Source organism: Cheilinus undulatus, linkage group 9 (genome assembly GCF_018320785.1).
Source record: "Cheilinus undulatus linkage group 9, ASM1832078v1, whole genome shotgun sequence".
NCBI classification, from domain to species: Eukaryota; Metazoa; Chordata; class Actinopteri; order Labriformes; family Labridae; genus Cheilinus; species Cheilinus undulatus.
The window spans coordinates 44,045,641-44,060,489 of NC_054873.1; the positions used below are offsets into that span (position 1 = coordinate 44,045,641).

A 14,849-nucleotide genomic window follows, 5' to 3' on the forward strand; every position below is an offset into this window, starting at 1 on the left:
TATCGTCTTCATCATTGGATGCTTAAAGGGATATTTCAGGATTTTGGAAGTTGGGTCGTATGAGGTACTTGGCTATAGTCGTGGCATTATTTAACTGAATGTGGCATCTCTCATTCTGTGCTTTACTTGGACTTAGGGAGGGACTGGACGTGCATGTTGCAGGTGCAGGTGGGAGGGGATGACACGCATTGCACTAGCAGGTGTTAATGGTGAGAAATTCAGGAGGAACGGGCATGTGTGCATATTGTTGCTCAACAAATCATCACGCCAGCAAATTTCCAGCATTTGTTGTTAAGGAATAATAGGTAAACTAGATAAGGAAAGAATGTTGGTGCTGTGTTCATAATCACAACACTGCAGAAGTGTTGAGACATTCTAATGCCACCTGCCTAAGGAGGAATCTGCAGGTAGCACATGCAGTTCAGATCCATAAATCTTCCTTCTACTGTTGTGAGGACACTGCACCCTTTTAGACCAGGCAACAGCAATGGTAAGATGTTTTTAGGTTTTATTGAGAAGTTTAACATAATTTTTCAGATAACACACAATTACAAGAAAGTTACACCAGACCAAAAATATAGAAGTTTGTCATATTAATCCCACCAAAAAAAAAAAAAAAAAAAAACCCCAAATTTCAATACATATTCAGGAACACTGAATACATGATTTAAGTATACATATGATATAGTTTTATTTGAATGCACAAGTAATGTCTGTTGTTTTCATAGACAATCTGGCAAATCTGGTATCTTCAGACATAAATACAAAAAGTATGGATTTGTTTCTATGGATCATTTATCATACAGTTTTTTTGGCTGGGATACTGACAGTGTTGACAGTTATATATGCAGTACATAACTTAGATTCAGCTTCATCTCTTCATCCAGCTTCTCCAAACACTAACAGTCTGAACTGCCCCTTTAGTAGCTGTCTGTTATTTCAGGCTCATTCTCCACTGTTTCTGCAGACAGCCTTACTGCGCTGCTCTGAGCTGGACTTTCATGCTGTAGGGTTGGGGAGTCAGAGTGACTCCATAGACCGGATTGTAGTCTGGCTCTCCTGCATCCTCAGGCCAGCTGAACTTAAACTTCCTCAGCAGCGTCACCATGATGAGGAAAAGCTCCATACGGGCCAGACTCTCCCCAACACATATCCGAGAACCTGAGGCATCAAAAAAGAACGAGAAGTCATGTTTAACAGTTTAATTGAACCTACCCTATGTCAGTGAAGTCGTCTCATAACAAGCTCTATTAAAATGTATTTTTCATCCTGATTTACCTGCAGAAAAAGGCATGAAGGCCTCTGGTTTGACAAACTCTCCCTTGTCATTGAGGAAGTTTTCAGGGTGGAATCCATGAGGGTGTTTCCATTGTCCCTCCTGATTCAGCACTGAGCCCAGATTAGGGATGATCAGTGTTCCCTGAGAAGAAAACAAACAAACAAACAAACTGGTGTAAATAGGCCAAATACATGAATGAGGTTCAGATTCAGTAAGGCTACTTAAGTAAGTCACATTTATTGACTAACTGTGTTAGTGTGGTTCAAATTTGATTATGGTAAATTCTCCAGTTTTCACTTGAAAGCACTTAACTGTTTTCTTTCAATCACTGCAATGAAACAAATCAACTTATAATTGTCCTGAATAAGTTGTTTCTTACCTTAGGAATTGAATATCCCATGACCTCTGTGTCTTTTGTTGTACAGTGGAAGACGCTCAGAGGGACAGTGTTGGCTACTCTCTGCACTTCATGGATCACAGCCTGGGTGACAGGAGAGTTAAACAGCATGCTTTAAGTCACAACATCAGAACCCACCAACAATGTGCTGAAGACCAGGTGATAAAGTCTGTATTAATGTTGTTGAAAGCACTAATTAAAATGTGTCTCCAGTAACACTCAGGTGTTTTGTAGTTGTTATTACCAGAGTTATCCATCATTGTTTTACTTTTGCTAATGATTCCACACCTTGACAAAAGAAAGTGACCACAGGAAGTGAAACGACTGTTTACCTGCATGAATGGCATGTTGTGTCTGTCGTCAAAAGTGGCCCGATCCTTTCCTTCCAACACAGAGTCTATCTCCTGCTGACAGCGCTCTGAGAAACACACAAGAGTGTGGAATATGATTCTAGATATCACAAGCCGTAATTCAGCAGTATATTCAATTTAACTCTCAAAGATGTTAACATGATAAACAACATGATTAATAGTTTGGTGAAGATAAACCACAATTCTTAGTTGTAGGTATCTGGAGTCACAACAATAAGTATGTTTTTATAAAACAAAACAAAACAAAACAAAACATCAAGACCTGTAGAAAGGAAGCTGCTAATTTAAAAACAGCTGTAGCTACATAAGAAAAATTCAGTTTAAATAAATTAACTGTTTTCATTTGTTGTCGAAAACTTTTAACATTTTTCCCCAGATTTCTTAATTCCAGTGACACTGACTTAGGATGGATGAAGTTTATTATTAATGATCAGTAGTATCAACAGGCTGTTGAAGTCCCTTTAGAAGAGAGAAATACACAACCCCAATTCCAAAAATGTTGGGGCGCTGTGTGAAATGTAAATATAAATATAATGCAATGATTGAAACTTTAATTTTATTCCCAAGTGGCTGGATAGCTCAGTGGATTACATCGCTGACTTTGATACAGCAGATCGTGGGTTTGATTCCCAGTCAGGAAACATGAATATCCACTGTGGGCCCTTGGGCAAGGCCATTAAAGCCAGCTGTCTCAGCTGGTGCATAACTTTAAATGTAAGGGCATAAAATCAGTCGCAAGTAAGAACTGACTTTCAAGCTAGGCTACGTTTGAACTTACATATAGCTGGTGCAACCCACAGCTGTTCTTTTATTGAGGTATACAATTTCTAGATTCTCTAGATCTGTGCCTGTATGATGAGAGGGGCTGGTGGTATTGGCCCTGGTCACATGACTTGCGGGCATATCTTAAAGGATTCTTCCATAATTTTAGCAAGTAATATCAAGAATTTAAGGAGCTGTAAATACCTTGTCCTCTTTGATTTAAGTCTAAATTATAGTAGGAGGTTCAATATTTTGTTGAAGGCATCTAGGCTAAATCTGGCATTATCATACTTAAAATTTTGCTGTCATTAGCCAGCTGTATTAGCTGTTGCTTTAGTATACAGTACATAACTAACAGAAAACATTAAAAGTTTAATCACATAAAGGCACAAAATAATATATTTTGAGGAGTTTATTTCGGGCTATACTAACATCTCTACTCAAGCAAGAAACCTGGATGAGATTGTTAGTATAATATATTCAAAAAGTGGAAGAGTAATGTTAAATATTTATTGGTTTGTATGGTACTTTTCGGCACCTAAAGGTTGTTAAGGGACGACTTTTAACATGTCCTCCATCAAAATAGCCTATTCATTCATGGAGAAGCATTAAACTGCATTTATATGAGCAGGCTCACCTTGTATGTGTGGGTGCGTTGAAAGGTAGAGGAAACCAGTGAGTAGAGTGTTGGAGGTTGTGTCAGTCCCGGCAAAGTAAATATCCAGAGCATACATAACCAACCGATCCTCTGAAAATGAAGAACCATCCTCGACTCTCTAAAGAGAAGGAAACGATTGCTTTATGTTGTCTTTTATACAGACATATTTAATCATTGCCACAATCTCACATTAAAGTCCAGTGTAAACTCCGGTCCTAAGGAACTGGACCTTTGACCTACAACTTCCAAAATTGAATCAAATCATCAATGAGGACAAATTAAATATGCACAAGGTTTAAAGAAAATCTCTTAAAGTGTTCCTGAGATATCCTATTCACAAGAAAGGATTGCATATGAGGACCAATCACCTTCACCTTTGACCTCTAAATACATCAGTACATTCTTGAGTGGACATTTGATCAAACTGGAGATATTTAATTCATAAGAATGGCCCAGACCAACATGACGGACAGCCTGAAAACACAATGCCTCCAGCCCTGGCTGACACCGGTACTAAGGCATAGAAATGGCATACACCCCACCTTTTACCCCACTACCACCAACACACCTTATCAAGTTCATCCAGGTAGCAGTCAACAAAGTCTCGTGGATCCTCTGGGACTCTGGTCCTCTTGTGCTCTGCCAACATTTCTTTCACAAGATTCTCACAAGTCTGAAAAACATAAAGGAACACTCATTTTTTGGTGTCCAAGAGTTTTCTTTAAAGCCTACAACACACCTTAAGACAGTCATGCCGATTGTCGGCGTGATTCCCTCTTTCGGACCAAAGTCAGCAAAAGCCTGGATCAGATGGTTCTAAAGATTATCTTGCTGGATTGGTGCATGATCTGTTAAAACTCAGAGGACAATCAGAGGTGCTCCGACTCGAGATTGTAAATATCAAGCATGTTAAATCTTTACCATGAGAAGTCCTGTGTTGTGGTGAAACCAGAGGTGAGTCAAGCAGGCATGAACAGCATTGTTACATGAAATGGAGAAAAAGCCAATCAGGGAGCAAGCTGACAGAAGGAGGAAGTACGATGAAATCACAGCCATGGCAATGATTCTAAATGTGATGCTTAAAGTTAGATGGATGTCACAAATGGAGGACCAACTTGTTAAATGATGTGCAATGTAAGACACACCACAGACAAAATGATAAGGAAGAGAGGTGGACTGAAATTACAGCTACAATGGAAAAACAGATAGCTAACAGCTAGCCACATTAGCTTGTTTAGTCTAAAGTCATGTTTGACCTTGTGAAATTTTTTGAGTTTTGAGTGTTGAGACCAGGCTGAGACTCTGGTAGTCTGAACAGAATCTACTGATGTGCCGTATGTTGTGTCGATCTACTCGTTGGTTTAATCTTTCATTATATGTCGCCATGTGTGGGGTCTACTACACTGAAAAAATCAGTTAAGATTGTAAAAATCTTTTAGTGTGTGGCAGGCTTTAGTTTCATATTCAAGCTCAGTTCAATCTTGTTGTCATTTCAGAGTCTTTTTTCATAACTTTCTTTACAGTACGTCCTAAAGTCAAGCTCAGACCAAAGATTCACAACACAAGAGTCAGAAAGGATGTTGCTGTGGCTTTAAAAAAATGAGAACTGCAATAAATATTTGTTCAAAACAAAATATTTTGTTGCATGAAATCACGGTGGAAATTTTTGTAATGGGTGCACCTGTGATATCTTAAAATAATTAAAAATAAACCCCCTCCGTCAGCCGTGCATGTACACAGGACATGAAGGGCTATAGTAGCCAATACACAAAAAATTGAAGGCTGTAGTAGCTAAATGTGTCTGTGGAATACACATTATTCTAAGCAGATGTCTTAGATTTAACTAAAAATTTTTGAGCTAATGTGCTGTGAAATTTTGCTGCGATGGGGATGAAAAAGGAATTAATGATAAGCAGGAGTCATACAGCCTGATGTTGTACATTATCTAGATGATAAAAATACAGGAAAGAAACAATTAATTTGCAGTGCTGTCTTTCTTATGAAGTCTGATGTATTGCAGAGTAACTTAACAAATAAATCTCTTTTTATGAGTGACGGGGAGAGTTGTTGCTGTTGAAAATTTGCATTGTCTCCTCCAGTTGCAGCAGTGTGAACTGAAGAAAATGATTACAATGGGGCTCAGATGGCCCAGTGTTTTGGCCACGACCTATGAACGCGGACAGCCAAGTCTGGCTTGCGGCTCCTTACCTGCATGTCCCTTTTGCTCATGTCATACGACATGTCTGTATATCAATGCTCCTTCCATGTTATAATGCAAATGTTCAATTAAGCTCTCATTACCACAGCAAACTCTAAACTGGACTTTATTTGATTTTTACCTCAACAGATCTCACAGACTTTTAGATTGTTGCAGAGCGGCGCTAGCAATTGTGAGTTTTAACTTGTCCCATTGTGAATCTTTGGTCTGATCTTGGCTTTAAAGTCAAATAACATACCTCAGCATTCTTGAAGGCCTTGTTGAAGGGCAGCGGCAGGCTACGAATCATGGGAATGGAGTCATACAGCTGGGGAAAGAAAACATGATCAATTGGTTGATTTGTTTCGTTAACTTTAAAGGGGCATTGAAGACAACTCTTCAATGCCCTAAGGGAAAACTGAGCAAGTTTGTTCCTCTGAAAAAAGGTATTTGAAGTGTCTGTGACAGCAGAAAAATACAAAGGCACATCAGAGTTCATGTCTTGCAGCAGGATGAATAAGAGATATTAAGCCACAAATAAAACTCACCATAGACCACGGTCCATTAGCTATCTTGGCATTCTCAGTGAAGCACCTAATAATCGTTTTGATGAAATCATCGTGATACTTGAAGCGTGTACCAAACAGAACCTGGCAGATGATGTTGGAAGCTGCATTATGAAACATGACTTGAGGACTGAAAGATTTGCCTGTAAAAGATAAAATGTAGGATAAAGTTTTGTAAAGTGCTGCTCAAGAATAAAAGTACACTACAATAATAATGGACTATGGCAGTAAGTAGGCAGGAAGTGAAAATGAAACATAGTCAGAGGTACTTTATAAATTCTAAAACATAAAGGGTCTGTGTCCACAGCCAGCTTTCATAGCACTGGCAGCGCTTATTCTCGACTCAAAAAAACATGAACGTTTGATGTGTAAACTTGGTAATTAGAGATAAGATTTGTTGACCCATGGAAGACCTACCAACGCTCTTATCCAGCGTCTTTATGATGTACTGTATCTCTCCATGAATTCTGTCTTCCATTGAATTCTTCCCCATGCCAAAGTTTCTCAGAGTCATCAGAGCAAAGCGACGATGCTCCTTCCAGCCGGAGCTGTAATCTGCCAGAATCACTCCTAAAAACAGGTGTTTACAGGTGAGTTTAAAGGTTATCTAAGGTGACAGTTTTATAAAAACATCACTGTATGAATGTCATACTTGCCCATCTAGTTACTACCTTGTTCAATCAGTCACATCCTAAAGAACTTCAATGTATTTTCTTATTTTCTTTATTCCATTCTTCAGACATCCTTGTATAGTGTGGTGGTTTGATTTTAGCTCAACAGAATCAAATCAGTGAGCTTGATTTTCCTCCTGAGACCTGAGCTTTGATTTGGTATGTATTTTTTATATCACCTAATTATTTGGTATTGGTACGACCTGATAAGAATAAGTATCGTTGTATCTCAACAAAAAAGTGGTAGAAAATGGGTCTATTTTACTCTATAACACAGTAAAGACATGACTGTGTAAAACAGTATGGACAATTCTACCAAGTTGGTGCAAAAACAGAGTTGAAAATATCCTAAAAGAACCATATTTTTTTCCCCTAAACCCTTTTGAATGCCTGCGTATTGAAAAACATTTTTCCCACTTAAATTTTGCTTTGTATTTTCACAGTTTAATAACAGTTTTTCTTCTGAATTTTTCACTATTGGAACAAAAATGTATGATAAAATAACAATCATCTATATGTGTAAAATTTTTGATTTATTGACCTATTTTTATTAAACAGTTTTAAGTATAACTCTTTGGTAATCTTTAAAAAAAAAAAACAGTTTTTATGCAAATATATCAAAGAGGACATTTTAAAAATGAAACAGTGAGATTTGCAAAAAATTGCAACAGTGTTGTTCTCATGAAATGAAATTTTGAGGTTCAGGACACCCACCTCACAACAGAGAGTGCCTATACATGGGTGTTTAATATAAATGTAGTTTAAAATAATCTCAAAAGTAAATATGCCAAATTTGACCGATTTACATTTTTTGCTTTCGGACTACAGATTGAGCCAATGAGAGTGGCCCATACACAACTTTACAAGGCTATGCCACAAAATAAAAAGTAAATCTCCTGGATGTCCTTTTTATGCAGGGACACTTTTTTAATCAAAACAGCAATCAACCCAGCATAACGTATCTCGTGAATGAGATACCTCAGATGTTTCTCCTTCTGTTGCCTTCAGTAATCTTTCTGCTCTCTGTAGACAAATATGCCCTGAAAATGTCTCCGTTATTAATAAATTCCAGTGTAAACTAATCTTTACCACATGCATATGCATCTATACTCACTCTTCCATTAAAGCTGTTGCTGTCTTTCACAAATCTGCTTAAGCTTTATTCCCTTATTTTTACTCCAATAACAAGTCCCAGTTTTCCATCATAAGAGCTTTTGTCTAGCAGTGTTGTTGATTGTGAGTGTTAATAAAACTAGTAAAATTTACATGCTATATCAAACCATAAACGTTACCAAGCATAAACCAGTCTAAATCATAATAATTGAATAGTTTTGTACCTTGAACCCTCTGTGTATAGAGAGGCTGTAGTATGTTTTGGTTAGAGTGAACAGAGCTAATTGTAATGTGCTTTTGTGACCAGAAGATGGCAGACAACGTTTCCATGACTAAAGCTCACAGGTCTAAGTACAGCAACAATTAAGAGCAATGATGCTGGGACCCAAAAACATAATGTCTTCATATGTGGATGCTTGGATGTAAGGTTAAAGCTACAGTGAAGAGAAAACTTTTGCTCTTGGCCATGAGGAACATTAAACCTTTCTTTGATCAATATCAAGAATTTATATACAGAATAAAATCCACCATTTGTTTTCTAAATAGAAAAGCAATCAATGGGGAGATGCAAAGGGGGCTTTAAACCTTACGATAGGGGATTATTTCTCTGTTTAATATTTGGTTTAACTAAATTTTGGCATGTGCCAACAGGCATGATTTAATTTATTGTATAAGTAATGGTAACTGAAATAAACTGAACTTCTTTAAATAAGCTGTCCCATCCTTATGATGCAAGCACAGAGGGGAACTCACTGGAAGAATGAGCACTCTGAATCATGGATGATTTAACTGTAAACAAGGTTAGGTGTGACTACATGCTCTCGCTGTATGACTGATCAGGTCTGCTGTACCTTGATTCTTGGTGACATCATTGACTAACAGGTCTTGGGGTCGTCCAGCAAAATCAATGGCCTTGGTCACCAGGGCCGCCCTCATGGCCTCCATCCCACTGAGAACAACAGACGGTTTGGGGCCCAAGTACAGACTGTAGACATCTCCATATGACTTCCTAAACTGGGAGAGAACAAGATGACAAGTCAGCTACTGTGCCTATAAAAAGTATTCACCCCCTTGGATTTGACCCTTTTATTGATTTGATAAATGAAAGTTGATCAATACAATTTGGCTTTTTTTTGACAAAAAAGGAAATCTTTAATATCAAAGTGAAAGCAGATTTTTACAAAATAATGTTAATTCAATGAAAAATTGGAACGTTAAATAAATGACTGCATAAATATTCACCCCCTTTAAAGTGACTGACCTATTTCAACAGAGGTCCAGCCAATTTGTGCTAATAGTTTCACAATTAGTGAAATGGGGATCACCTGAGTGCAGTGAATGTGTCTCAAGTGATAGTAGTATAAATACACCTGTGTCTGGAAGCTCCAGTCAATGGTTAATCAGTATTCTTGGCTACCATTACACCACGAAGACAAAAGAACACTCCAAGCAACTCAGAGAAAATGTGATTGATGAGTATGAGTCAGGGGATGGATAGAAATAAATATTTCCAAGACACTGAACATTCCCCGGAGTTCAGTTAAATCCATCACCAAGAAATGGAAGGAATATGACACGTGTAAATCTGCCTAGTTTAGACGGTCCTCATAAACAGAATGACTGTGCAAGAAGGAGACTAATGAGAGAGTCCACCAAGACACCTATGACTACTCTGAAGGAGTTACAAGCTTCAGCAGCTGAGATGGGAGAGACTCTGTTGGCCAGGTTCTTCAGCAGTCAAAGCCTTATGGGAGACTGGCAAAGACAAAGACACTGTTGTAGAAAACTCAGATTAAATCTGGACTAGAGTTCATCAAAAGGCATGTGGGAGACTCCATGGTGAAGTGGAAGAAGGTTCTTTGGTCTGGTGAGACCAAAATGGTGCTTTCTGGCCATCAGACAAGATGCTATGTTTGGAGGACACCAAACACTGCATATCACCACAAACACACCATCCCCACTTTGTGGCATGGTGGTGGCAGCATGATACTGTGGGGATACTTCTTGGCAGCTGACCCTGGAATGCTTGTAAAGGTAGAGGGTAAATGAATGCTGCAAAATATAAAAAAATCCTGGACGAAAATCTTATTCAGTCTGCAAAAGAATAGATGAACAAGATGAATGTTCAGGAGAGACAGAGTCAAAGCTCAGACCTCAATCCAAAAGAGAATTTGTAGTGGGACTTAAAAAGGGCTGTTCACACCCAATCCCTGTCCAGCCTGACAGAAACAAGCAGTTCAGAAGATGAAGTAAAGTTGCAGCATCCAGATGTTCAATCCTGACTGAGACCTATCCACACTGACTCAGAGCTGTGATTGCAGCTGAAGGTGACTCTAATAAATACTGACTTGAAGGGGGTGAATATTTATGCAGTCATTTATTTTACATTGCATGATTTATTTAAGTGACATTACTTTGTAGAAATCTGTTTTCACTTTGACATTAAAGACTTTTTGGTAAGTCCTTTAGTCAAAATAGCCAAATATTATTGACCATGATTGATCTATAAAATCAATTAAAGGGTAAAACATCTATGGGCGAATAGTTCTACAGGCACTATAGTTTGATGGTTTGCACTGATGAAGGTGTTTTGTGTGTATGTGGATTTCAAGCACTATCTTGAGATTATCTCAAGGAACTTCCCTGCAAACATGTAGTTTAATTCAGAGAATCAATTTGAAAGTAAAAGCCCTATGAAAAGAAGGCACATATTTATTTTGTGCATAACAGAGCTCACTACCCATCAGCAGGTTGTTACCCTGCTGTTTTTGCATCTACTTTACATCTGCTTCTGTAAATAATAAATATATGCATACATATACAAGTAATGCCATTGTTATACTTAGCTGAACTTGTGTCATGTCTGTTTCCACTGTCACAACAACAGTAACAGGTTCATTCTTGATCAGAAGAAATTTTGCATAAAAGAGAGGAGTGGATGGATCGGCAGCAGCTAAAATCAGTTTGAAAATATAGACATATTGGCATACAGAAAATCTACAAAAATGTAGTATAGAATATGTTTTTAATATACTGAATATATTTTTGAATGTTGCCGTGGATCCAAGAGTCTAAAGACCTCACCTGATAGAAGCAGCTTCCTACTTTCTAAGGCTGGCAGATGTGAATGATGATAATTTATGATGGAAGATATATGTGGCATGTGCTCATACAGGTAGTTCTTTTCATAACTATAAAACCATGACAATGTCTCTATACATAACCTTTCAGGGAAAAGCTGAAAAGCCTGAGGAATTTAACTTTATAAACAACCAATGCTACCTCTCCTTCCACAGCCTTTTTGTTTCTGCTCGGGTTCAAGAGGTCTTATCCTGACTTACCCTCCAGTATGCTGTTGCCTTTTGAGCACAACAGAGCAAAGCCTTTTCACCTACACTGATGGCCATCTAACAAATCTCACCACTATCAATCAATAAATGGAGTTAGCCATTGTATTGGGTGCACACTGGAGAACGCCTAGAGTTAATGACCTGTGCCGCTGGTTGGATACGATCCAAGATGACAGGCAGTCAACTCTATACAGACAACTTGTTATGTAATAATTGAGTTAAGTAAATAAAAGCAGGTCTAAACAGATGGGTCTTAAAGAAGTTTAAAAATGTCCACAGTTTCAACAGTTTGTAGTTCAGTTCTCAGTTGGAGCAACAGCCGCCAATGACCAGCCTCTTTTGGGTCTTGTACGAGGGACCTCCAGCAGACTCTAATCAGAAGACTTCAGAGTCCTGCTGGTGCTGCCCAGCTTTAAATGCTCTTATATATAAGCAGGTGTTTTCATGCAAGGCTTGGAGGACCGTAGCAAGATAATGAATTCTGAATCTGAAGAGAATGGACAAGCATCTCTAATTAAGCTCTTGACAAAACAGCCCCAAATCATTAACATGCTGTCTGAAGCTCAGAGCCTGGCCCACAGGGAAGCCAAGAATTCACAGTGCAGAAAAAAGATAAATCCAAGACTTCTCAACACATTTGGCATAGCATGGTCATGAGCAGAGTCAGGAACTGGTTCTGTTAGTGTTCAGCTGCAGAAAACTGCCCGCCATCCAAGCTTTCATAATGTCAACACAATCAGGAAGCACGGACAAACTCAGAGGTATTTTGAGGTCATGTGAAAACAGTGGCTACAGTGTTGTTAGTAACCCTTGTCCTCAGAAGCACTCTGCACCTTACCAAGACTTTAGTGACATTCACATGTGTTACTATTCTATACATACAGCTGATTAGTTTCATTCATAAACCTAAAATAGATGTGTTGAGTATTAATTGAATCATTACTGGCTGGTAAAACTAAAAAAATCACCATTAGTGTAGGTTTTGTACACTTTTAATACCTTAAAGTGCAACAAATAGTAAAACAGAAATACAATAACAGTTTCAGACACTGGACATGTAGCATCAGGATAATAAATATTGGACTCACCCTCTCAAAGTCCTTCAGGGGGTTTTCTAGGCTCATGTGCAAAAGGTTTCCCACTATAGGAAGAGTAGGGGGTCCGGGTGGAAAGTTCTTGGGTCTCCGAGACTTCAGCTGAAAGATGATGAAGATCACGCAGATCCATAGTAAAACAATGGAAGCAAACATCGTGGAAAGGACTAGGCTGAAGTGAAGAGGCAAACACAATGACTAGCTTTAAGCACAGATCAGTGACTTGCAGTAACACAGCTCTAAGCCCTGCCTCCTCTGATGCTGTACTTTGACTCCCTGGATTGGAGGTAAAGGGGAATAATCAGAGTAAGAGGTCACACCTTTTTGACAAACTTTGGCATTAACTTTATCATCTGTTCATATCAAATTTTGATGTTGTATCTCATAATTATGAATTTTTAACTCATAATTTTGACTTTTTATGTCATAATTATGACTTAGGATTTTTTTCAGGCACATTAATAATTTTGTACAAATGTACTGGTTTTCATACTACCTGTAAGCTGTAATATCCGTCCCATTTAAGAGTCATGACCCAGTGTAATGAGAGTTAACTGCCAAAACAAGCCAACTATATGACTGACCAGGAATTACTCTGATCTTGTTTGGATGAACAATTACAGCAAAACCAGAAAAACAAGCCTCCTTCTCAGCATTTCCTATACAACAGAGTTGGAGGATTTATTGTTCCAGCAGGCTGCCAGTTCAAGTGCAACTGCACTTAAATGACTAAATTGTAATATAGTTTTCATCGGACATTCTAAATCCACAATATTTCTCTACTGGTGGTAAATCTGTTAAAAACAATGCAGCTGTATCTCTTCTGCCTCTCAGCTAGCAGGGATCCCAGGTTTGGCAGAGTGTATAGAACACACTGTCATGACTTGGTACCAGATTTAGGCAAGAGAATAAATGTTTGGCGTAAAAGCAAATATTTAAACATCAGGACTTTTTCTGGATTAAAACTGGACTAAAATGTCTTGAGTTTTTGTCGACTAAAACTAGACTAAACCAAAACAAGTAGAAATTATTAAAATAGGACTAAAACTATAAGGCATTAAATTCTAAGACTAAGAATGAGACTAAAATTTTAAAAAGCTGCCAAAATTAACACTGGTAGTGTGACTTTCCTGATCAGATTCATAATTTTTTCTTCAGTGATTATTTAAAATCGAAAGAATGATTTATGTTACTTTTATTTACTCACTGGGTTATAGAGGGTGTTAGTGTGTTTGGTCAAAGGAGAGAGTTATTTACATTTACTCCCAATGGAAAGGAGAGCAGAAGCAGAGTTTTGTTGACAGTGGTGGGACTGATCTCTGAGAGGAAGAGACTGACTGGCTGTGTGGTGCAAGGACAACAACATTGCACATACAAAAACAAAGGAAATCATAAAAGACTTGAGAAGACAACTGCAGGACATTTTGCCAATTGACATCGAAGGAGCAGAGGTGGAAAGAGTCAGAACAGAACAGCTTTCATGGACAGATAACACACCTGCTGGTTAAAAAGGTTCTACTTCCTCAGGACTCTAGAGAAAAGCAACCTGTCTGCAAAGCTGCTCATCTCTTTCTACCACAGTGTACTATCATACTGTATTACAGCATGGTGCAGCTGCATAGCAGCAGACAGGAAGATCCTCCACAGAGTCATCAACACTGCTCAAAAAAAAAAAATTAGACTCCCCTGGCCCTCTCTGGAGAATGTTTTTAAAACACGCCATCTTTGCAGAGCCAGCTTCATTCTTACAGATGTCAACCACCTACTCTCTCCTCTGCCTTCTGGATGATGTCTCAGGACCCTAAAAACTCACACATCAAGGTTAAGAAACAGTTTCTATCCCAGAGAGTTTACTGAACTGAACTCTACAGGAACAGTGCCATGAAAACAATCATCAATCTACCAAGAACACTAATCAACACAGGGCTCACGTCTGGCACTGTGAACATGTAGGTGCATCATATGCATGCATTTTTTATTTCTATGGTACACCATCTATTTAAGATACATTAGTGCTATTTTAAAGGTGTTCTTGTTATCTTGTGCAGTGTAGCTGGTGCAATATGACTCAATAACCCTGCGTAATTTTTCTCTTCTTATTTAACCCTGTTAAATGAAATAAAATAAAAATCTTAGCAACATTTTCAAACAGAAGCAGCAGAAATTATTTTCCTCTGATTAAGCTGTTAAATACTTGGTGAAAGAAGCAGGAATATCTTCTGGATGTCTTCTTCTGTTGCAGCTCTCCATCCAGATTCTCCAAACACCAGCAGTGCTGACGGTTGTCTCATGTGTTTGTAACCAGTAATTACTCCATACATCGCCATCTCAAAAGTATGAACTGTCCCTTTAACAGCCGTCTGTGTTATTCAGGCGCATTCTCCACTGTTT

The 14,849-nt window shown here is 38.3% G+C and overlaps 1 protein-coding gene across 2 annotated transcripts; it reads right to left on the reverse strand.

Annotated features, from left to right (window-relative positions):
- Nucleotides 1-491: 491 nt before the first annotated feature.
- LOC121514510 (cytochrome P450 2F2-like) lies at nt 492-14,791 on the reverse strand. 2 transcript variants are annotated; one of them, XM_041794647.1, is made up of 12 exons: nt 14,653-14,791; nt 12,453-12,560; nt 8,866-9,028; nt 6,648-6,800; nt 6,213-6,373; nt 5,924-5,992; nt 4,036-4,140; nt 3,447-3,585; nt 2,009-2,094; nt 1,659-1,760; nt 1,279-1,420; nt 492-1,161 (listed from the first exon to the last, which is right to left on the reverse strand). In XM_041794647.1, exons 2-12 carry the CDS (start codon nt 12,486-12,488, stop codon nt 974-976), a joined length of 1,344 nt encoding a protein of 447 aa, XP_041650581.1. In that variant the 5' UTR covers nt 12,489-12,560; nt 14,653-14,791; the 3' UTR covers nt 492-973. The 2 variants fall into 2 exon arrangements, with proteins under 2 accessions (XP_041650581.1, XP_041650580.1); XM_041794646.1 differs by lacking the exon at nt 14,653-14,791 and having other exon boundaries at nt 12,453-13,302.
- Nucleotides 14,792-14,849: the final 58 nt, after the last annotated feature.

Excerpts from the sequence above, each read along its gene's own strand:
- LOC121514510 (XM_041794646.1), bottom strand. The coding sequence starts at position 12,614 with ATGTTTGCTTCCATTGTTTTACTATGGATCTGCGTGATCTTCATCATC. Across the intron at positions 6,374-6,647 it reads GACGCTGGATAAGAGCGTTG|GCAAATCTTTCAGTCCTCAA; the intron begins GTAGGTCTTCCA and ends TATCTTTTACAG. Across the intron at positions 1,761-2,008 it reads ACAACATGCCATTCATGCAG|GCTGTGATCCATGAAGTGCA; the intron begins GTAAACAGTCGT and ends CCTGTCACCCAG.